The 25,453-nt window shown below is 39.8% G+C and overlaps 1 protein-coding gene across 1 annotated transcript in view; it reads right to left on the bottom strand.

Moving 5' to 3' along the window:
• efna2a (ephrin-A2a) overlaps nt 1-24,720 on the bottom strand; it is a gene marked incomplete at both ends in the record, with an annotated part of 86,259 nt that extends 61,539 nt beyond the window's left edge. The window contains one exon of the mRNA XM_079262507.1: nt 24,578-24,720. Coding sequence (XP_079118633.1) covers nt 24,578-24,720 — 143 coding nt within the window. The remainder of the gene's footprint in view (nt 1-24,577) is intronic.
• Between the last annotated feature and the right edge of the window lie 733 nt (nt 24,721-25,453).

Here is a 25,453-nt window from a genome sequence, read left to right as displayed (position 1 = left end):
CCGTCTCTGTGTTGGACTCAAACAGTCTGCCTACTTTCTGTGATGGAGAGAAGTGTCGAACAGTGCGCAGCGCAGCACAAACGATCATTTTTCAGTAGACAAACCTTTTTTTTGTGCATCTTTTTCTTCCTTCTCCCTTCTGTTTGCAGTGCATCAAATGGAGAGAGATTTAGTTACACTGACATGGAAACCGTAAACCTTCAGAGAGGACAGACATTTTATAGGTACGCATGCATTTCTCTTGATGAAACAGGCTAAAGCTCCAGTTGATCAAAGGATAGATTTAAATCATTCAGTTGAGTTTTAAAACTAAATAATTATGACCATCAGGAGTGTTTAGTGGCTGAGGATGACAAAAAGTATGATGGACTTTGCCTTTAAGTTTTACCAGAGGCACAGATGGTGGATGGTCCACTTCAGGAAGGAATAACTTCTGATGTGATGTCCACTCAGATCTGGATCCAAACTGATTTTACGTAGCTCTGTGGCGTAGATACACAATGTCGTATTTTGTTGTTGTTCAAGCATTTTTTTCTAAATTTATACAAGTTTACTTTACTTCACTGTTTTATGGAAGCCGTGAAAGATGTCCCGCATAAATTCAGTGTCCCTTTTGAATATCAAGGTATTCTAAAAATCACAAGTTTCACTCTGATCAAGCGGAAGTTCTACAAGGATTTTCTATTCTATTCTATTCTATTCTATTCTATTCTATTCTATTCTATTCTATTCTATTCTATTCTATTCTATTCTACAGTCATTTAGCAGACGTTTTATCCAAAGCGACTTACATATGAGTGAGAACAACACAAGTACAAAATCAAACAGTAGAGGACATCGTAGGAAGGTGCTAGTGGACTGTCCACTTGGACGCAGGTCTTTACATGAGGCTTTTAATTTTTTCTTTATTTTTTTGTTTTTTGTTGTTTTTTTCTCTCTTCCCACCCCATAATATTACCTATGTTAAAATACAAAGAATTAATACCATAATGTTTGTTGCAAAGAACTGGGCTAAGTTCTCCAACTTTTCCGCCAAAGCTAAACTCAGTGTGGAAGTGCTCCTTGAAGAGTCTTCTGTACTGGACTCTCACCGTCAGCTTACTTTCTGTGATTTGCATGACAAAAAAAGCCTGAGTTGTACTTTCTTGGTGTTTGCACTGAATCCAAGTCCCAACACGTCCCATACCGCCACTTTATTGGGATACTTTTCCTAAAGTTCACCTACTGGTTAGCGCCAGCGACACCACCACTATAAACCTCAATAAGCTTTCATGAAAAATCCAGACCAGCATTAAAACTTAATCACTTCTAAATTGGGACATGCCCCACCTCTGGCATGGAAACAAAATAAAAAATTCAGCAGTCTTTTGTCTCAAATGCAGCATCTCAAGCTAGTTTTATCCTAAAATGAGACAGAAATTGTGACATTGTGTTAGTTTAAAAGAAAAAAGTTCAAATTAAAATTATCTTAATGACAAGTATGATGCCATTTTCAGCAAATTTACATGTTGTTCCTGCATTCTGCTCGTCTTTCTCATGACGTCTCCTCCACCTCCGATCCACTGAAGTGAGCTCTAACCAGCTCCAGCCAGTCAAAACACTAAATTAGCTTGGAGACACTTTTTTCCCATGTCTGTCTCTCTTTGCTTTGCTGCCCATTAAATAAAGAAACGATGTGCTTGTGGTGTACGTGTCATTTACTTTATTGAACAGAATCATCTGCTTGCCTTAGTGGAAAAAAAAAACACTCAGTTATAAAAACCAAGATACCAGGATAAGAAGCAAAAACGCTGAAGCGATGAGATTTCAAATGTAAGTGTAGCACTTCCAATGCGTGTCTGCCACCAAATGCTCTTTGATGTAACATTCCCTTTCCTCTCCTCCCTTCGCTGCGTACCATTTCTTAAACAGCGCTACAACGACAGCAATAAGTTTCCCTAAATGACTTTGGAGACTTCTCTTTTTTAATCTAAGCATTTCCGTGTGTATTTTCTCTTCCTGCACTGTTAGCAGTTTAGCAGATAGCGAGCAAGCAGACGCTTCCTACAGAATTCAGCCACACTGAGGCATAAACAGCAGGATTTTTTTTTCTTCTTCTTTTTACTTATTCGATTGAAACATTTCCCCAGGTCTCTTCCACCTCCTCCATCATTTCTTGGCCTCCTGCTTGGGGTCCGTTAGAGTGATGGTTGTCTGCAGCAGTGAGGCGGCCAGCTAAACTCTCCTTTAGGGTTTTTTTTTTTCCTTTGACATTGACTCAGCTGACTGTTCCCGATGCTCCCTCACGTATCATAAGAAAAAGACTTGATTCTCACTCCCTCTTTAAACATTTCCCTTTTTGTCTCTACCTGTTCTCCTCTTGGCAGGTGCCTTGATATCCTGCTTCCCTTTTGCTGTGATGTTTTTTTCCTTCACAAGCTCATGTCCTCTTGCACTTTAAGCTGCTCTACTCTTTGTTCTTGCTCTTGTTTTTGGTGGCTACTCTTTCCTCTCTCTCTCGGTTGCTATTTCTTTTATTTATTCATTCTTTTTTTTTTTTTTTTTTTTTTTTTTTGTAATGCATCTCCTCCCCATTACTTTGCTCTCTGCACATACAGCACATACAGCTTGGATTCTTGCTTTTCACTTCTTCTCCATCTCTATATCTGCATCAAAGCTGGTAAAAGTGCTGAGACACTTGGCTTAAGTTAAAAGTGGTACCAAAATGTAAATATACCAAAAAAAAAAAAGGGACGAGTATAAATGTTGCTTATGAGCTACTGAAGGATTTTCACTTCTCTTTCACACTTGAGAATGGAAATGGAAACCATGTTAAAGAGCTTATTAGTGTTTTACTGGATTATTATTTCAGCATTAATGCAGAAGGGAGCAAGTTGAAGTTTTCATACTGGAGGCAATTTATAACCAAACTGAAGTTTTTGAGACTTGGTCCAAGTAAGCATTAAGGGGCTGGAACTGACATCAGCAAGGCAAAACTCAGTGAAAGTTTTGGAATAGTTACACTTTAAATCCCCCCCAAACAAAAGATCTTTTTCCTCTGGTAATAAAGCAGCAGTGGTCTCCGCAGTGGTCGGTGCATTGTGGAACTAAACCCACCCATTTCATTTTAAATAAGCAGCTTTCAAAGTCTAAAGTTAATATTATTCCATTAATGAGTTCAGATCTGTCTGTAAAAATTTCTCCATTTCTCCTGTTTGTGTTTTTTCAGTCCCAAATCCATATTTTTCTTCTGAGATTCATCAATTTCATGTGAAAGTGGGTCACTAATATGCACAACTTTATTAGTTTGTAATTAACGCAAAGTGCAGATAACATATATTAGTGGGAAGCCTGTGCCTGGATACACATTCTGTGGTCATAATAAACTGCTAACACTGTTCAGGTGTAATGCTGAATCTCCATGTCTGGTCGCAACAGAAGGTTTTTGACTACACTTTGCTGGGCACCACATTAGACATGTAAATCTGTGAATATGCACATTAATACTGCATCTACATGCAGTTCGTCATCCTCAACTATAACTATACAGCTTTACTAGCAAATAATTTGAAATAAACTTTGTTCCCGATCACCAGAACTGGTAAGTCCTGGACCATTCAGCTACAGCGTTGGCATTTTTTGTGTGTTACTCTAGTGCCGGCTAATGTAGCCAACATGATGAATGGGCTGCAGATGTCTGCTCATTCCCACATTGTTTTCATTTTCACACCTGCAGTTTTCAGACTCAATGAACAACCATTTAAGGGGCGTCATTAAGAAACTTTCAAGTTCTTTTTCTTTTTTCCATCTCTTGTCCGCATGCGTTGGAGGGATAAAAAGCTTTTTTTTCTGTATGAAATAATTTCCACCAGGAAAGCCTGTGAACAGGCTTATATTCTCAAAAAAAATTTGAAAAGTTATTACTCCTTTAAAAATCAGACTGGAGGTTTTGTTGGAGGTTATTTGTTTGGAAAACATGGCTTTTGGTTTTGGTCTCTTAATGGAATTTCAGATTTTTCAAATAGTTTCTGATTTATAAACCTGTTGTTAGACTCCTTTCTCCGTTTTGTGGACTTGGAAAAAAGAAAAAGAAAAAAAAGGCCTCGGAAAGTTATTGCCTCTCCTCTCAGGATTTCTTCCTGCCATCTGTTCTCAGAGGCCATATCTGAACCAGAACAAATACAAAAAACATAATTTAGATAAGCTTCTCTCTTTCCATAGAATCGGCTTTAAAACTATGTGATTTTTATTTAATTACTGGATCAATTTAAAACTTTTTTTTTTTTAACTTCAAGGTAAAGCCGAGGGAAACTTTAATATCTGTTCTGTGATTTGAATGTTTTGCTGTAATTTTGAAAAAGACGATTCTTTTTGTATGATAAATGTATATAAATAAAGTATACCACTTTGTATAATGATCTTATACACATTTTAAATAACACATTCAATGTTTAGGGATGGGGCAAAACAATCGGGCAGTGTGTGATCCTCTTCCAATACGTAGGGTGAAATTCTTTGCAAAAAACTACAAAAGCACGTACCAATAAAATATCATATGATTTTGTGTTCAATAACTACACTTTTTCAATAATAATAATAATGGTAAAAATAATAATGTTGTAACTATCCGGTTGCTGTTGTCATCAGGATGTTCTCGCGGGAGTGATAATCAACCTCATTAATGCTCTTTATATTAAATAAAAAGTTGTAAGAACAATAAAAAAAAATGTCAGCAGAAGAAAATGTACAAAACTTATTTGAACTGCAAAAAATACTACATGTATCTGGAAAAAAAGGAATATTATTTCATTGTTTGGAAGTTTAAGTTTAATAACCTTCAATAAAAACAAAAGCTGAAATGAAAATATATTAAAGCCATCTTGTGTTTTTCCGTACACCCCCCCCCCCTCCAGTCATTTTATCAACTCCTCCTTCTTTTGCACTTTATGCCCCTCTTTCGTCACTTCTCTTTCCTTCGTCCCACTTCTGTATCTCGTTCTTTCTCCTTCCTTCCTCCCCAGAGGGAATGAGTAAGTGTATGCTTGAGTGGAGAAGAGAGGTGGGTCTTGCCCTCCCAAATTCTATTTCAGAAAAGCTCGAGCTCAGAGAAGCATGTCTGCCATCAGAGAGCAAATGCTGGCCTGCTTTTACAGTTTCATAAGATGCGCAGGAGCGCACGCTGCGCGGAGATAAATGTGAATCCCAAAACCAATAAGCAAACCAAAGGAAAACAGACGTCAAACGCTTTACCCACGCTTGCTTCCTTTAACCCCGATCCATGTGATGCAACATGGAAGAGCCAGAGCGGCGCGTTCCCACACCTATACATGATTCATACCAATGCAAAGACACACAGCGGTGAGCACACATGTACTCATGTGACCTCTTTTCTTTTTGTTTTGCTTCTTTTGGTGTGTTAAGTCTCTTCAGTCTCATAAGTAGAGCTTGCAGCACAAACACACACGCACACACACACACACACACACACACGAGGAGCATGGCTGGCAGAGGGAGTATGAATTATACATCCGACCTGTCTCTATGCATTAGATAGAAAAAAAGAGAGATGAAGGGGGGAGAAAAAGAAAACGGCAGCAATGTAAAAAGGAGATAACATGTTCCTGATACATTACATGTTACCTAGTGATGAGGAGCAGGAAAAGAAGCCGTGGGAGGAGGCAGAAAAAAGGAGGTTACATCCTTAAACTATCTATCACTAACACAGTACGGCCTTAAGACAGACACTTGCGTTTGTTATGGGCGAGTGTTTTATGTGCCGGTGTGTTATGCATAGGTCCACAGCTGGATGCAGAAATAGCTCCTAGCAACATCTTTCAGCTGCTGTGATGCTCATTGGTTCACAGTTCAAAGAGTTCTTTCCTCTGCAGATGGGGGCGGGGGGGGGGGGGGGGGGGGGGAGTTGCGCACGCGCACACACACACACACACACACACACACACACACACAAAGATTTGGAGTCGGCTGATTTTGGGCAGAAATTTTTTTTTATTTCTTTACTTCCCAAAAGCACCATCCTAGTCTGAAATTTGTCTGCTTGGTGGGAAAAAAATGGCAACAATTCAAAAGCTGAAGAGCTTCAGGGATGATGGGGAGAGACCTCCATTTCTGTCGGAGATGCAAACCAAATCGACTGTGGTGAAAATGCAAGAAAGACTTCCTGCCTGTCACGCTGCTGTCAAGAGAAAGTCCTCGTCTCTCTGAAGAGTCAGTTTCTTGGGAATAGGAATAAGTTCACATATTTTCCGATTGAAAGCTGTCCAGCTTTTGTTGGAGGTTCCTGTGATACTGCTTGGTTTTCACACTTTAGATTCTTCTTTAATAATTCAGTTTGTTTTTTTTTTTATTTAAGTTTTTTTTTTCTGTTCTGTTCATGTTTGTTTCATTAGTTTGCTTTTAGAAATGAAATGGCCTTTCATCAGCTTCGTGTTCATTTGTTTTAATCATAGCCGACAAATTTGATTATGTTTTTTTTCTTCTTTTTGCATTAATTTTTCATCACAGCTTCGGAAAAATGAACTAACTTTGGAGTTTAGAGAAGAGGAACTCGCACCACTTCCAAAAAGAAGCATGCATGTTAAAGAAAGTTTTCCTTTACCACATATTAGCCTCAACTCCCCAGCGACTAATTCTCTTTAAGGATGTTAAATTTTAATCTGTAGAAATTTTCATGTTACGTGTTCTTTCATGGCCTGTTTTTGTTTAGTTTCAGCCTCTGATTTGCAGCACAGCCCGGTTTTTTAACGTTTTATTTATTCTTTTTAGAAGCGAGTTTGACACAGAGTTAATCTTTAATCAGGATTTTTATCTTTCCTTCTTTGTTTCTAATGCCGTTATCACTGCCCTGATAACAGCAGATGTACACAGGCGAGGCCTCAAGAGCTTTTATAAGAATTGATTCAAAGAAAAGGCAAATGGACTAATTAATCATTCACACAGCAGCCTTGATATCAAAAAGGAAAGCAGAGATTCCCTAAGATTAAATTTAAGCTCAAGCTTTTTGTGACCCCTTAAGCCCATCCTGAGACTTCAATTGGCAGATTTTCTGAAACTCTGTATCTGGGCGGTGCACTGGAACGTGCGAAGAGAGTGGTTAGTTTCCCATCCTGCAGTAAATGCAGTTTTATAACTCTACATAGAATTATCATGCATTATTGTGCTCTGTCAGTACTTATTGTGCATGCTACGCTCACTGCTGATCTATGAGAAAAGGCAAAAGCACAACTACAGTAAAGGTGCTCAAATTCATTCATGCACAGTCACTCATTTGAATAATTTCTCTTTTTCACGTTTTCACAGGGAAAACGAGAACTGCCGCTGAGAATGGAAATTTTCTGAAAGGCTGAATGTGCTCTTTGTCACACTCAGAGAAACACTTTGGACAATATCGGTAGGGGAAAAAAAATGTTACAATCAGATTGAAATCTGGGTTTACTGTGATGAATAAAAACCAATATTGTATAGAAACAGCAGGGAAAATGTGCACATACAACGGAGAGTATTTTAACATCACAGTAAAAACACAAAACGTCCTCTGCATGACTATCAGTATCTTCTTCCCCATTATCGCCCCATCATCTCAAACCTCACCCATAAGCAAGGGGGGACTTTATGACTCACTTGCAAAACCAAGCAAGGGAAACATTTTCTTTGCAGCTACCCACAGCTATTTTATCCCAGAATTTCCCTGGTAGGCTTATTCCGCCCAGAAAGTGAGATTTCCGACTTCTCTGTGGGCAGATCATTTGGATGCAGACAGTGGCAGTTGGTGTCACAGCTGAGAGACACAGCAAGACACAACAAGACCAACACAAACAGGAGGCTGGATTTAAGAAAAGAGAGATGCTCTGCTGAGAGTGATACCACCTCCCCTCATTACTAACCCAGAGTTGTTTGCTAAGTAGCTCCCCAGTTGCTTTCCTAAGAGTGCTTTTCGGGCCGGGCAGCTAAGAGGACTTGTAGATAAAAGGCAGGTAACTGACACTCAGGGCCTAATTGTTTCCGCTTCACCGGGAGACAAAAAAGTAGGTTTTTTGAATTTATTATCCTGCCACCTTAAAGACTTTTAGTTTATTTTCTTGCAAACGAAAAAAAAAAAGATTATAAGTCCAATAGCTGCTATGTGAGTCCTAGTTCTTAAAATTTTGCAATTGCGCAATCTATTTATTTAAGTCAAGATCAAAGCCTTAAAAATTGACTGGTTTTAGAGCTGTATGATGACACCTGTTCTCTATAGAGGCATTAATAACTGGGTCATCACAGCCTCTCACATCAGTCATGTTTCATCAGGATTGGATGATGCTGCAAGGCAGTGTTACATGGCAAGAATGTGGAGTTAAACCAAATAAGAATCACAGCTTAGCTTTAAATGTTGCATTTCTGGAGCACTAAATCATATATAGGTATCATTGTACTATAAGAAGGTAACACTAAAGAATAAAAAAATAAAAAAAAATTTAAAAAGTCATGATCTTTAGTTACAGGTTAAAATCTGTGTGTGAAATATTTGATTTTCAGTCCATCAGATGTAGAGGTGCAAATTACACAGACATAATTACACTTAAAAACTTTACAGTCAGACACCTCAAGCAACATGAATGTCACTCATTTTCCTCACAAAATTAAATGAAAAAAAAAAACTGTGTGGGAAAGACACAGCAGAAACAGTGTGAGCATTTCATTAAATGTATTTCTTCTAAAATGTGTCTAGATGGGGGGGTTAAACGCAACATTATTATCGTTGTTTTGTTGCAAACCATTATTAATATAATGTGAATCAGCAGCTTACAAACACCCATGGGATCAGAAACATGTATAACAGGGATGGATTTACAATTACAATAAAAAAAAAAACAGGAAAGAAACCGGCAAGATTTTGGCATAAAAGGTTGGCGGTTTCAGAAACAAAGGACAGAAACCATACGCAGTTATAAAAATGTAAATACACTGATGAACCCGTAACACCCGCAGGGCCTGCGCTGGTTCTCAAACCTACAAAGTTCCTTCAGAACTTTTTCAACTGCAACCAAAAATAGCAGCAGCTCTTCATCAATCATGATGGGATCAGTGGACGAAGGGTTCATCCACAATGGCAGATCAAGTAATCAATAATGGTGAGAAAGTGAAGAAGGAATCCTGCAACACTACGGCAGACTTGGGTAAAAAGAGAAGCTGGACGAGGTGTTTCGTGTCTTTCAGGCTGCTGGACACCAAGATTGATCATCAACCAGCAAAACCAGTAGAAGAGGCACAGAATTCAGTCACTACGAGTTCTCCCACTACAGGTTGACCACATGCAGGACAAAAGTTTGAAGGTCATAAACACACTCCGCTGCTTTTGTTTCCTTCTGCAGGGTAAAGTTCTCCTTTGATTCCTGTTAAACTGGTTTGAACACAGCCCAGTTTACCGAAAAAGCACCAAGATTCTGAGACTAAACGTGGAACCACAACCAGAAACATGTAAGTCTGAAAGCGCTGCAAGTGTGTCTCTTAGTGAGTTACAGCTTAACCACATAAATATGATATCTTCATATTTGCCTACTTGGTGACCAGAACTGTACGCATCATCCATGAAGCCAGTTACCAGGAAATGTCATTTGGGGACTTGAACTTACTTAATGTTATTCTCAATCTATTTCCTTCATATTCCTCTAGTTTCTGCAGCAACGCCGGTTTCACTAGACAAGTGTTTGGTCTTTTAAATGTGAGCAGAGCATGAGTTACTACGACTGAGTGCTTTAGGCCAAAACCACAGATGCCTTGACCCTTTCTGGAACATTGCATTTACACAATCATACTTTCACATGAACCGACAGTATCCCGCACGGTATTCCCACCTCCTCCCAAATAACCGAGACACAATTATTAGAGCTTTGACAATATGCTTTTGTCCTGATTTAATTTGATTACAATTTTTTGGGTGCCGATTCAATTTAAATTGCAATTCTCACAATCTTTCGATATTGCTGATTTATGTAGATTAAAAACAAAATAAATGTATAAAACTTTTTTTTTTTGCCCGTCAGTTTTCTTAATTTCAATTAAGAAAAATAAATACAGTAGCCAGACCATCATTCTGCTGCTATAATGCCCAACAAGACAAGAAAAAAAATCAATAAAAACAATAAAAATGACAAAAACTTTATAATGGATTATTTTCATTTATTTGAAAAAAACTTTGATTTTTTTAAAACAAAAAAAATCCATTTTAAAATTGTGAAGCAAAAAAATCCTGATTTTCGATTTTTTGATTTGATTTTTCCACTCCTAGCAATAATCCCGCCACAGTTGGTATGTCCTACTCATATTTTTGTACATTATATTTAACTTTTCCCAACAAATGAAGGCTTTGCCTGGGTTTGAAAGTGTAGGATGATCATATAAGCACACACACACACACACACACAAACATATAAAGCACACATACACATCTGTTGATGTGAAGATGCAAAGGTAAAGTGTACCATAACATCAGAGAGCATTTTAAATTGTCCTTTGAAATATCACTGCTAACTTGCCATCAGCCTCGAATGTACATTTCATCTCATCTCACATACACACTCGCGCTTCACACTATATATATATATATATATATATATATATATATATATATATATATATATATATATATATATATATATATATATATATATATATATATGCACATGTGGTGTCATGCATACATAAAACCCACGCAAACTTCACTTCCTGGCCTCTGTCTAATCTCCTCCCAATAGACCTCCCACCTGACTGATCAATAATTCATTCTAATCTTCAGTAATGTTCTTAATCAAACTTTCAAGTGACATCATGACTGCGTTAGAGTGGTTTTAATAAAGGAAAGTTGAAATCAGACACATTAAAGCCATGGTGTGACATGCCAGCGGCCTTTAGAAGGTGTATGAGCGAGCAGATACGAGCAGATGAGCCAAAGGTTAATAATTATGTGCAGAGCAGTTAGCTATATGCGAGCAGACAACAGTAAGTGAGACGGCTATTCTGTGACTTCTCTGCTAATGGCTTTAATGAGCTTTCTGGAGTCATGGCTCTTTAAGATGCACAAACGCAGTGTTCCACGGTGGCTGCAAACTGGGGAAATGAGGATATGTATTCAATGTAGAGAGCGATTAATGCTGTATAACTTAATAAAGGTGAAAAACTACAGCTGACGACTGATAATGGAGACAATAGCACACACGCACAGGCTCAAACAAGCTGAACCACACCAACAGAGTTACATAAATACACACATTCATCAACATTATGCAGTGGTTTGGCAGGCGTGAGGAAACTGCAGTTTACAGCCATGAACGCTGCATTAGCTGCAGTCGCTGGGCTTGTTTTGTTTAAGGGTTGACCCATTTTGAATTAACAATACATTGATCATGCTTTCCTCAGCAAACAAGCAAGCCATGCATGTGCGCGCACACCCGAGCAAAAGCGCGCGACCGCTTGTGGAAGTCAGCGAGGGTGTTTGAAGTGTGTTTGATCAAACACAGAGTATGCAGCACCACTAGCGGATGCCAGAGCCTATACTCCTCACTGCACTCTGAGACAGCCATACACGCCTCCTGTCAATTTTCTCTCTTTTTCCCCCCACTATCTCTCACGGTCTTCTCGTCATCCTCATCTCAGATTCACTTTTTTATTTTATATCCATCTTTTTTTCTTTGTACACATCATCTCTCTCTTTTTCACATTTTTGATCTCCAGTTTTTCAAGCATTTTTCCCACAGCTTTGACAAACCACATAGCAACTGATTAAGACACTAATCTCATTAAGACGCTTGGCTGACATTGTTTTTTTTTTTTTTTCCTTAAATTCACTTGGACAAGTTGTGTTTTCTTTTCACTTTAAACATCCTCATCTCAAAAAAAAAAACAAAAAATAAAAAGCTCCTCAGAGCTATACGCCTTGTTAGGCAAATATAATTCAACTCTGTGCATGAACTATAAATAAATTCCCTCCTTCCTTCCCGTCTCTGGCTTTAACTCGAGCCTTGGATGATTGGTGTCACAGCAAGCCTCATGTCACCCACTCGTGTCCATACATCCTCAGTGGAGAGATAAGAAATGCAGACAGGCACAGCACCTGCAGAAGCTCGGCTTGTTCAGAGGCTCGTGCTTCCTCTATAAGGAAACATGAGCCTCTAATGCAACAGTTATGAAGGATGTCAACACAAAGCTTGGTGAAGAACAGAGCACTCCTGAGGGCCTTTCAGTAATCAAAGATGAGGAGTAGGTGGGAGAGAGAGAGAGCAAGTGCGAAAGAGGGGGTGGGGGTAAGAAATGGGGGTAGCCAAGAGAAGAGCGGCCTCAGAACTACACAAGAGGTGAGGAAAATTTGCCAGCCTTTGATTAGGCTCTTCAAACTGGTGTAAGGATCCTTTTTTTTCTTACGAAACCAACACACTTACACACTCCTAAGCTGCACCTGAACAACCGTATAAAATGCACAAAGAAATGCGACATACGCAGTTTATTCACACACACACGCACACACACACAAGTAACACACATCCTAGCATTGAGTCAGAAAAATATATATATAAAGTGTACACAATGGAAGAAATAAGCAATCTCCCTCTCATTTGTGACAAAATACCTCTCCGCGGCTGTGCAAGTGGGTTACAGGTGACGTCTAAAAGAATGAGGCAATCAGCACAGATTCTCCCCACTTTCCATTTCCACTCGCAGAAAAGTGATTGCCAAAAAAAAACCAAATAATTTTCTCACTTCTCCATTTTTTCCCTTTTTATCCTCCACAGATCCAGACTGGGAAAGAAGACTCCTAATGAACTTCTGTAGTTCTTCTTTCACAGACTTTCTCCAGAGAGAGTTTGGAAGAGGGGAACAGGGGAGCTTGGTAACATAGGAGGGACGCAAACAGCGCTGAGGTGACGACTTATCACCGTCCTTTCATCTCTGGTATCAAAACTATTACTGATCATTCTGTCTTTCACATCACTGTGTTCATCTTTAAAGTATAACCGCTGCTTTTATCAGTGTCACCCCCATCAGCCTTACTGTCAGGCCGCTCATCATCCTTGCTAACATAATAATACGCATAAAACTAGTATGAATAATGATTCTTCCATATTACCTATTAGGAACAGCGCAATCATTACTGCCTCATGAAAATCAGGATTTTTTCCTTCATCCTTTCTCCTTTTCTCCTTCTCACTACTTTTATCAGCATAATTTACATTCTCACAGTTATCCTTATCACTGTATAACAATTTCCACCTTTAGATCCACATCATCATTACAGCAGCACCATCATAATAATCATCATCAGTACAGTCTCTGGTTTCATCACCATCATCTTCATCATACCGTTGATTTGATGAATGTTTTCAGTTTTTTATGTAATGATGACTATCATCACTCCTGTTACTGATACCATGTTAGTCATAAATGTCCCTTTAATCAGCACTATTGTTATTGTAAAGAGCCATTACAGTAGTGGGATCACCATGATCATGAAAGTCCCAGTGCCAACATCACCACTATAGTTAATATCAGGCACTTGGATATCTCATCATCATACAGGAGCAGTCATTATAATCATCAATATACCCATCATTAGTTCAACTGCAAACACACTCATTATCTGTAAGTTATTTTCACAGAAAAATGTTTAATCTACTTATTTTCACCCCCTATGTTTCCTTAAAGTTAAATCTTAAAGAAGTTTCAAATCAAATTATAAATTATATAATACATATTTAATAAATTTGTGAATCACATATTTTTTTCTTTCATGTAAAACACTTTGTCTTATTGTTATGTATAAAAACTGTTTTATAAGTAAATTTGATTGGATTTTAACCTTAAGCACTCTGTTTGATATACTTCTTAGGAATAAACATGAGATGATATGATGTATTTACAAAAAAATATGTATCCCGATCACATTAAAAGAAAAGACTATTTTCTTACCCTTGGGCCTTTTTCTCTTCACTTCATTTTGCTCATAACTACCGTTACCACGGCAATCATCATTTGTGTTAATATAATCACCATCAAATGAAAACATCAACCACGGCCATCATCACCCTAATTTTCTTCATCACATTTTTTAATCACTACCGTTATGTTCCCTGCGGTTTCCATTACCCTCATCGTCATCTTTATAAACATCATTAGCTGATCGTGATCAACGCTGATTTCCTTGATATAAATAGAAACCAAACAACATACAGCGTTCGGTTTGGCAATTCAGAGAAATTTTTGAGTGAAGCGCACGTTTGACAGACTGATGGAGAATACACTGTCTGCTGTGGAAAATTAACATTGAAAAAAGCAGAAATTCATCAAACTGCATATCAAATCAAGCTGGAGGATAAATAAACAAGCAAACAGAAACACTCCAGTTACTCCTACATGGTTTAAAGATCCCCTTTAAAAAAGACGCAGTTGGTAAAAATATGAAATAAAAATTCATGAAAAAAGGTCTTTTGTCCCTCAGGCTATAAACATCCTCAACAACATTGGATGAAGTATTACAACTGTGTTACAGCCAATGGATGCGAACCTGTCCTGAATGTGTAATCTGTTAGCTGTAGACTTCTAATTGATGTGTTTACTGGGTTTGAGCTGTAAGTGAAGACAAATGTCCTGCCTGGATTGGACAGGGCAGACAGACGTTATCATTTACATCTGCTCATCCGTATGTTCATCATCACCACTGCCATGAGCCTCACCTTCATCATATCAGAATGATCAATATCCTCACCACCTGCTCTCTTCCTTACTGACTGGAGGCATTTCAGGTTAGTGGTAGATTTTCTAATATTCAGGCATCAGAGTCTTGCTTAGCATTAGCGCAGGATTAGATCAGAGGTGAGGATTATTTTGCAGGTTGGAGGGATATTACTTCTGAGGAAAAAAAAAAAAAAAAAAAGCTCAGCCACCTAACCAGACAGCGGCAAGAATATGGACACCTGAGAGAGTCGTTTAGGAATGAGAGAGCTGAGTTAGTTAGCAGCCTCAGCAGCATTAAGCAGTGGCAAAATCATGGAAGTGTTGCAACATCTGTTGGTTCTGCCTTGTTATGTCCCATTAGCATACCATAAAATGAGGGGTTTGTTTATAGTGCCCCCATTCTGGAGGAAACTGAGGCAGCGAGGCACCCATAGCTGCCTGGGAAGCGGCTGCTTTCTCCTCGCCTTGTCTGATGGATTGCAATGCAAATGATTCACTCGCTTCTTTTGTCTGACTTTTCACTTTGACCCTTTGAAAGTCTGCTGGGGATATTTTTGGACGCAGATGAAAAACGGGTCTTCATTATTGCTTGAACACATGCGTATAGCAGGTGCACGCACACACCCACAGTAACACAAGCCAAGTATCATGCGATGACATTGTGTTGCCTGACAGGGAGAAAATGACCCTTTTATTCATAAATTTGGGTTGCAAACATTTAGAGAATGAGCTTGTTTGCCAATTTTTTTATTTAAAAGATAGCAAAAAAATAATGAAAATAAAATGGAAATGTGGCTGTAAGCTTAAAAGCAAACCTGGGTCAGCTTCTGAAGTTTAGTCTCACGTGCAACGATGCCAAGTGGAAAACATGGAGGGGTTGTCTCTACATCTTTCAAACGCATCTTCTGCTTGTTTATTCTAAATGCCAAGCCACTCATCTTAAAAGCTGTATGCGCCAGAGGGCATCTTTAACACTGGATGAGGAACCATGCTAAAGGCCAGTGTTTCCCCTGTAAAACCAGCACCCCAACACTCACCTGCTGGGACCATCCATCCGTGGGTTTACAGCTACTTTCCCTCCACTGCTGTAGTTCTATTTGACTTTCAAAAGTCTCACTGCTACAGATTACTGCCGCTCTCCTCTTTTTTAAACTCAAGTTTTTTCTATTTTTGTTGCTTTGACTTCTCACTAATATTTTGCTTCTTCACAAAAAAAATAAATCTTTTTTTTCTGTTTTCTCCTATACATTCACTCTTTTTCTTTGCAGAGTATCTTTTATGACGAATCTCCAAATGGTCTAAATGGAAGCGGGCATCCTATTAGAATATAACAGACAGAAATAAAAAGAGTCTTTTTTTCTTGCCTGGTTAACACAATCAGCCCAACCAGCCGCGACATGAAGAAAGATATTAGATGGGAGAAGCAGGAACGACAATGCCTGTTGTTCGCAGTGTATAAGTAGAGTTTGACATCTTTCATATTCAGCCTTAGTATCTCCACATCTTTGTTTCATCCTCTCTGTTGGCCTTTCTGTTTCTTCTTAAGACCGATGCCCCCTGGCATTCTGTCTCCTGGCTTAAACAGTCTGGTTCTCTCTTCATTAAAACAACAACTCCTGGGATCTCCCCAGGTTGTTTCGGAGCACTTACATCATCATCGCCATCACTGCCATCGCCATTATCATCAGCAAACCTCATTAGTGGAAGGTAGCAACAGAAGCAGCAGCACTGCAGCGCAGCATTCTCAGTCATTCTTTCAACCTGCTGCGCTGCATGAACAATGAAACGTGGTGAGGTCGGGGTGGGGGGGAGGGGGTTAAGTAAACATTTTATATTGTATTACTGATTCCACGCCATGCTGCTGACATACTGAACAGATCACTCCACTTCCATGACAGATCAAATGATGATGATATTTTCCAGCAGGCACAGATGCTCTCGGGGCTGGATTTAAATTCTGGAAATATAAATAAAAATATATTTAAAAAAGCCATCTTTTTTGTGAAAAATTCATTGGACGGGTCTGATTTCATTTGCCCTTAAGGAAGGTTTTTATTTCCTTTTTTTTTTTTTTTTTTTTTTTTTTTAAGCCAAAGCTACTTTGAAAAAGAGATCATTTCTAAGACAAGGATTATCATTCTAAGCCACTACCTTAATAACAAGAAAGAATAAAAAATCCCTGATCCTAAAGTGAGAAGAAAGCACCGGCACAGAGGAATGAAACCCCGGAACAGGAGAGATTTCCCATGCTAGCTTTCAGTTTCACACCTGATTATTAAATTGACTCAAAGCACACCGCATGCAATATAACAAACAGCTTGTCGTGAGAGATTACTCACACAAAGTGCACCAAGCAAAGGACGAAGACAAGAAATGGATCAGCAATTAATAAGTAATAATTAACGTCAGCACTCGTAGCAACTTTACATGTTTGAACTGGTTGTTTCTCAGCACACAGTTGGACTCCCGTCAGCAGGGAAGGCACAGATGTAATTAATCACATTAAGGAGGCTGCTCGGCGAGGGAGCATGTACACCGAGCCTGGCTCTGAAACACCTGAATGAGTGCATCCATCAATGCTATAATTAGCCACATCTGTGTTTAAAAAGTCAAAATATGGATGCTGTAAAACTGACTGAAGCATCACGTTCTCGAAGAGCAACTGGAGCCAAATTGTGGTTTTTTTTTTTTAACAGCGTTACGGCAAAGTGTGTCACAAATTCTTGCAGACTTGAACAAGCTGTTGCACCTGGATGATCGGCTCCAACAAGACAGCTGTCTGCTGAAATATTGGGCATGATTCTAAAAGTCCTTCAAGGTGGGAATTTAAGTCAATTTGGTAAAAGATGTTGCTTATTTCCTGTTACGTAGCTGTGCCTTAAATTTGAAGCGAGTGCAAACTGAAGGCACTGCAGAGGGTTATTAACACCGCCCAAAAACTGATCGGCTGCGCTCTTCCATCTCTGGAGGACATCTACAACTCACGCTGTCTCAGGAGAACCCAGAGTATCCTCAGAGACCCCTCTCACCCTGGTCATCAACTTTTTGAACAGTTTCCCTCAGGTAGACGCTTCAGGATGTTTAAAGCGAGAACAAACAGGCTGAAAAACAGTTTTTATCCAAGAGCTGTTGCATCACTGAACTCTGTTTTTACATAGCAACATCTAAGCTGCAGTGCCTGTGAGACAAATGACACTATTTCATACTTTTTTTTTTTTTTTTTTTTAGCATTATCTTATCAATAGTCTTGTTTTTATAGTATTGTTTCTGTGTTTTATTTATTTATTTATTTATTTTTATTAAATTGTTTTAACATGAGAGCAGTCTGTGTCACTTTCATTGCACTTGTGCAATGACAATATAGTTTATTGAATTGAATTGAATTGAATTGAACTGAATTGAATTGAATTGAATTGAAAGTCTGCAAGAGGGAGACATTTGTGTTGATCAAGGAAGACATCAAAGCATCAGATCAAGAAGATTCAAAGCAACATGCCACAAAGTGGAAAATTCACCATAAAAGGAAACTGTGAGTATTTCTGATTGGTGAGAGTTAAATACAAAATATATACATTAAAAAAAAAAAGTAACAGAGAGCTGAAGGAAAGCAGTCATGGAGTGTGAATGGACTGAGTGAAAGGGATGAATCATGAATCTGGGCCAGGAGATGATAGCGGAACTTTTTGTTTGAGTCAATGGCACATACAAAGATGACTGACAAACAAAACGAGCAGATCTGCAATTCTACAGTAAAAGCAGATTCACAGGCGAAGCTCGCTGACTTCTCACATCTATTTACTCTCAAAGACCAAATATTTGTAAAGCTAATGTAATTACCTTTAGTCTCATCTGCAGTACACAACAGCCAGAGCTCTTGCTTCATTATTGTGTGTGCGTGTGTGGCCTTCCTGCAAAATTTCAACCTGTGTGTGTGTGTGTGTGTGTGTGTGTGTGTGTGTGTGTGTGTGTGTGTGTGTGTGTGTGTGTGTGTGTGTGTGTATGTGTGTGTGTGTTTTATAACTCTTTTATATCTGCTACACATGCATCCTACCATGGATGCATCTTTATCTGAAATTATTACCCCATTAGCAGTTTTCCCACATTAAAAAAACAAAGTATCAGCCATCTCAAGCATCTGAAGCTGATATAGAAACTTCTTTCTCCCATAGTGCATTTAAAATCAGCAGATCCACTTTTCCACATCGATGCTTCTGCATATTTAGATGACCTCCTCCTGCCAATCACTGCTGATGACTAAGATCCGCCAGACTAGATCTTGTTATGTAACCGTGTCTCTCCTGCTGAGTTGGGAGAAATCATTTGTGAGGTGGGAGCCTCTGCTTTAATTATACTAAGTGTCATTTCGGCCCGAGCTGAGAGGATATAGATCCCACTGTAACTTCTGACACTGGCGTCTCTCAGCATGGCAAACAGGCACACAGTTGTACACAGGAAATGTTGTGTGGGGTCATGGCAATAACATGTAACCTGGTGTAGTGCAGCTTAAAAGGGTTGCCCGGGGGCTATGTGGTCAGTGTGGAGTCACGTGCACAACCCAAGTAAATGAGCAGGAGAGGACGGAAGAGAGGGAAAAGAGACATGATGTAAGACAGCAGAGATGAGAGCGGGTGTAAGGATGAAAGCTTGATATGGACACACAAAGACAGAGTGAGGAAAAAAAAAGAAAAAAGATGGAGGGGAATGAGTGGCGGTAGCAGCGGAAGATGGATTTAACCCAAGGGCAGGTTTGAGTCTGACAAACTGTCTAACTAAACGGGGAGACCCCAAGTCTACATGTAGATTGGATGCAAATTTTGTGTGTGTGTGTGTGTGTGTGTGTGTGTGTGTGTGTGTGTGTGTGTGTGTGTGTGTGTGTGTGTGTGTCTGCATGTGTGTGGTATGGCTGTGGAAGCTCTAGTGAGAATATATATCACCGGGCGCCAAAAGGAGACATGACACAAGCAAGGTGAGCGCGTGATGCTAGTCCAGACAGCGTGTTTATTACAAATGTACGGCCATTTCTTTTTAAAACTGCGTGAGTGCGTGTGTGTGTGTGTGTGTGTGTGTGTGTGTGTGTGTGTGTGAAGCTGTTCGGTGCATTAAACACCTCTTCCTCAAAGGTTATGTGGGCGAATGTTTTTTTTTTTTTTTTATGTGCATGCGTGTCTCTAAGGAGATATATTCTGTCCCATAGAATGAGAGTGTTGTCAAGCATCAGCCCTCCTCTCTGACATGGAGTTCCTCAAAGACACGGAGATGAAGAGAGCAGGAGGAACAAAGAAGAAAAGGGAAAGAAAGTCTTTTGAAGGATAAACCATGGGATTAGATAAGGTGCTCCTTCTGGACCATTCAGCTTGTGTATTTGTGTGTTTGAAAATGTGTGTGAGGATGAGAGCCCGTTGCTCTGAGCACATTAGCTGCTCGGGGTGAACAAAGCCCCTCACCTGCAAGCTTTATAATACAGGCTTGGGAGCCAGGAGGGGTTTGTGTGTGTGTGTGTGTGTGTGTGTGTGTGTGTGTGTGTGTGTGTGTGTGTGTGTGTGTGTGTGTGTGTGTGTGTGTGTGTGTGTATGTGTGTGTGCTAGCCAGTGAAAGAAAAAGGAAAACGTTTGTTTTTTTTTTTGTTTTTTTTTACAAAATAGAGAATCAAGGTTGTGCATATGAAGGGGTGTGTGTGTGTGTGTGTGTGTGTGCCCCAAATCTAGCTCCAGCAGAATGAATGTGTGAATGCAACAGCAGCTAAATAGAAAAACGGGGTCTGCCTAACCTTGTATTCAATGGACAGTAATTTTGGCTACATGTGTGTGTGGTTGTGTGTGTGTGACCTAAATCTGGTTGCTGCTAGTGTGTACTAGAAGTGCATACATGTGTGTGTTCTGCATTTATTTCTGCCTTCATGCAGGCAGAAATCCCTTTATGTGGCTCTGGGAGATTTCCAGATCCGTTTTTCTAATGTTGCAGTATTGTTGTGATAATGTTATGTTAATAACGTCATGGTACTTTGTTACTGGGCAGCACTGCGTATCTCATCACAACAGCAGGATGGTCAGCGCCGAGTGTGTGCCGCTCCCCGCCGCGACCAAGAGTGGCCGGAGCTGTTTGAATTGGATTATCTCATGCATTTTCTATTATCCAGTAAGACCTTGAAAGAGATAGGCCCGCTGAGAGTCAGAACCCTGGATTTATAGGGTTTGGTCCAATTTGTAGTATGCCACCTTCCTCTAAGTGGGAACACTGTTTCTTTTCTTTTAAACTTATTTTATTTATCTTTCCTTATCCAGGTTAATCTTGTTTGTAATTAAGTTGCTCTTGAAGAAACGTGGCAAACACACTGGCGACACAGTCAGGTAGGTTTAAAATCAATCAAAAGCACTCAGGAGAAAAGTGGGGCAAGAAAGGCTTAAGTAGAGAGTTATGGTGGACACGCATTAAAAACATCTTCAGAAAATAAATTTTTTTCAAAAAAAGGCCTATTCTTAGCTACCCAGATACGACAGGGTTAAAGTGAAACTCTATAAGCCTACGTAAAATATTTCACGCAGGCTTATGAATATGTATCTGAATATTTATCTGAAAGCAGTTACATAAAGTTTTTTTTTTCCAAAGTACAAAAAAGTTTGGGGTTTTTTTGCTCTACATTAATCCCTAAGAACCGCATCTGATTAAATTTGTTCTATCTTAAAGAGTTTTCTAAAAGAATTATAACACATTGAAGAATAGATGTTTTGTTTTTAACCTGCGCTAGCTTCGCACGATGCTGCATAATTCAGGGATCTGTTAACCGAATCACCAACGTTTTTATATCTTGTGATTAGTAGGCAGCTACTTGTCCCACAGCTGGATTGATACCACATCTATCTGCGTGGTGAGATGCATAAAACACGTGCAAAGAAGGGGTAAAAGAAGTGTTCAACTTGACAAAAGTACTGAATAAACTATGCAGGAAGTGCATGACCTGCAGGCTAAAATTCATCTTGCATGAGAACAGCAAAAGCTAACTACAACACATATCAACCTCTTCTCAGTGGACATCTCTCAGATGTTTCCTTATTGCATACCCAGAAGACATTCAGGTTTGTTCAGTTTAGGTTTTTCCAGAACCTGCTAATGCATGTCAAATAAGCACCCACCTTGTTTTTGATCTCCATCAACTCCTGCAGAATAACTGGCTGTTTAGATGCTACTTGACCAGTTTTAACCAACATTTAGCTGCAGTGTTTCACCACTCATGTCTCACTACATCATAAAGTTTAAACTTAAAGGCAGAGTACGTAAGATTTCAAGGCGATTCTTTCCACCACCAGGTGGCAAACACCAGGTCGTGAGCAAAACCACAAAAGTGCTACCTCCACAAACGACCACAGGTTGGCAGTAACGAGCAAAACTCACCCCTCACCCCTCCTCCTTGCCAGCTCCAATGAGGGCAGGAATCGCTTGTGAGCTGTAGCTCAGAGTTGCTCTGCAATAAATGGGCTTATACTCCCCCTACTGGTGGAAAAAAAGTACTTTTTATTTTTTACTGGTCAGAAAACATTCAAGAAGGGTCTTTGTCATTAATTAAACTTGTAATTTAATAACGCATCAAATATGGACAGACTGGAACCTACATGTTTAAAAAACTATCTAATTATAATTGTAGTTATTTTTTTAGTCAGTTTATTTTGAAAATATTGAAAATCTTACATACTTTACCTTTAAGCAGACAAAAGGTCTACAATACGCCGGAATCAAACTTTTACACCATACACAAACCCTTTGAAAGCTTTTAAAAAGTTAAAAGCTGAACTATTTAAAATAATTTGTGTTGATCCCTGCTTGTGACCTTCTATGTAGAGTTCATTTCAAACTGTTTTTTCTGTGGGAGCAAACTTTTCATGAACACACACACACACACACAGACAACACACGTTATGAGCTGCGTGCTTGACGTCGTGTGAGCAATTAAGACACACAGCTGTTCCCTTTTCACAGCATTTCACCCCATCAGACAATTGCTCTTGTTTGAATGCGAGACATTACTTTTATTTGGTCTCTGAGCTTCTCATTAGTTCCTGGGGGCTAAACTGCCATCCAGCGTGAAAAACAGGTGACATTAAGATAAACTTTACTCAGAAATACTCTGCCAGAGACCGACCTTGTTTGTCAGATAAAACCCCATGTCGTTTAACGATCCTCAGAACAGTACAACATATGGAGTTTGGTTCAGCCCTGCCTGTTAGAGCAAACCTTCATCACCTCCTCTTCTATTTAGTCCAACTAGAAGTCACACAGGAAATAACTGTAATTGTTATTTAGGATTAATTAAAATGTTTTATTAGATTATGAAATATGCCAAAAACATGATTTTTACTTGTGATGTCGCAACTTTGCATTCCTTTGAGGTGTGTAATATGACTTTCCCCCACCAAAACAGACAAGATCTCTTTACCTTCTTGCCTGTGTTTGTAATAAGCAGCGAAACTTGGTCAATAAAACCCAGCAGATCTTCAAAGTTTAAGAGGAAAATTAGAATGAAATGCCAGTGGCTGGCCCTCACAAGGGCGCCATGATGGACATGTGTGTGTTTGAGTGCAGAAAAAGGCGCAGCATGAGCAGTGACAGAGCCAGGGTCTAACAGGGGAAACGGACCTCGCCAGGGCTCCGGAGCCTAGACACACACTGCCTTAGCAGCAATGCATTTTTGATGCACCCTCTTTCTGCTTCAGCTTCTCCATAAGTCCCTGATGGAATAACAGCGCCCCCAGCAACCTTCTATATGGCTTAAATTTACCCTGTGACGTTTGCTACGGGTAGGTGTTTGTGTGTCAGTGTGTGTGTGTGTGTGTGTGTGTGTGTGTGTGTGTGAGAGTGTGTGCTGACAAAGAAGGAGCGCAAAGAAGAAGGAGCACAGAGAGACAAACAGAAAGACAGAATAAGAGACAGAGACTTTAAGAAAGGGAGAAAATGTTCCCCTGGCCTGTTAAATATTTGAGAAGCCTTCTGAGGAACAGTGATGCAGTCAGAGACAGTCAGAGTTAGCTGTGTGTGTGTGTGTGTGTGTGTGTGTTTGGGTGATGCAGGGAGAGCAGGTTTAGACTAATTCAGCCATAAGCGGGTGAGAGGGAGCACTTTCACTGGTTATTTATCTACCTGGGAGAGAGAGGAGGGCAAAGAAGAAGAAGCGTTGGAGAGAAAGGGTGAGAAAGGGGTTTGGAGAAAGAGAGTGGCGAAGAAGCTGGCCAGGTTGTCACAAACCATTAGACAGATGGAGCCAGCGTGCTCTGTCCCATGCCAATGAGAAACCCAGCTAAAGACAAGTACTGGTATGTTTTGTGCATAACTGCGTGGGCATCAGCGCGCAGACCCTGCAACCAGCTGAGACAAAAAAATAGATAAGGGCTTTGTGTGTGTTTGAGAGAAAGAGAGAGAGACTGACAGGAGAGGGAGAAAGAGAGGGAGCAAATCTCCAGACACTGGTAAAAAAAAGAGAGAGAGAGAGAGAGAAGGCAGGATGCCCTCATTGTTAAAGACAAAAGGAACTCCCTGTGTCACATTATAACACATTCAGTGGTCACATATATGCCCTGGTGTGTGTTTGCATGCTTTGCTTGCTAATTGTAAAAAAAATAAATAAATAAATTTAAAAAAAAATCAATATTCCATTGTCAGCCAGAACATTAATAATAGAAGAAAATGGATCAAAAGTAAACAAAGCAGATGCAGGTACACAGTACGCTGCCTATCAAACCTGCAGGGAAACTGTAGCTGTTTGAAGGATCAGACAGACTAACAAGGTGTAGTTTGAAGGCCACGCATGGCAGGTAGGAACCTTAAATACATGTTGCAAACAAGACACACAGAAACACACTGAGGATAAAACTCGGGGAAGACTCACTTGGGATTGGAGCTGTTCCAGTAAACAGCGTGTCTGTCAAACACGATCTTCTCCTCTGCCCACACGGACACCCAGGACAGGATGCTGAGCACCACCACCTCCATCACACACCTCTGTCCGAGCTGGCACAACATCATAGACATCCAGGGGGAAGCCTCTTGTTCTAACTGGGATGAGACTTTCACTGCGTTGCTGCTGCTGCTGCAGGAATCCTAAAGGTCGTTAATGTCCGTCTGCGCGTCTTCAGACAAATCGTGTCGGCGGTTCATGGATCGTTAACTGGCTTGATGAGAGTTCCGATAACCCCACGGGTGTTTCAAGTCATACTGGAGGGTTTGTTTTTTTTTTAATCACTTTCTAACTTCTTCACTCTTGAACAAAAGGAGGGAATTCACATGTTATTTATAAGTGTCGGCGGGATGCTGCGAGCGCGTCTTCTCGTGAGCAGGGTCCCAAACTTTTCTCCCATTACGCGCAGCTGGAGCGATCCATGCGCCACCTGGATTGGATCCTTGATTTACCCTCTTTTTAGATTACAATCAATCAATTTCCAGAATTCCTCCGAGGTTTGGTTTTTCTACCGTCATCAGCAGACATTCATACACGCACAAACAGCAGTCATATTTTGTTTATCCAGATTTGACTGAAACCTTTGTTCCGCTCCCTTCACAGCAAAAAAAAAAAAAAAAAAAAAAAAAAAAAAAAATCTCCTCATTTGACCCTTTCTCTTATCACACTTCGAGAAAACCCATCCCACACAACTGCGCGCGCTTCTTTTCCTTATTTTCTGTCTAAACTTAACGCGCGGCGGCAACTGCGCGGCGCGAGCATCCTTCCTCAGACAGCCTCAATCTCCGAACAGCATCTCAACTTGGT

This window comes from Telmatherina bonti (genome assembly GCF_933228915.1).
Source record: "Telmatherina bonti genome assembly, chromosome: 22".
Taxonomy (NCBI): domain Eukaryota; kingdom Metazoa; phylum Chordata; class Actinopteri; order Atheriniformes; family Telmatherinidae; genus Telmatherina; species Telmatherina bonti.
This window is presented reverse-complemented; position numbering and strand designations above follow the sequence as displayed.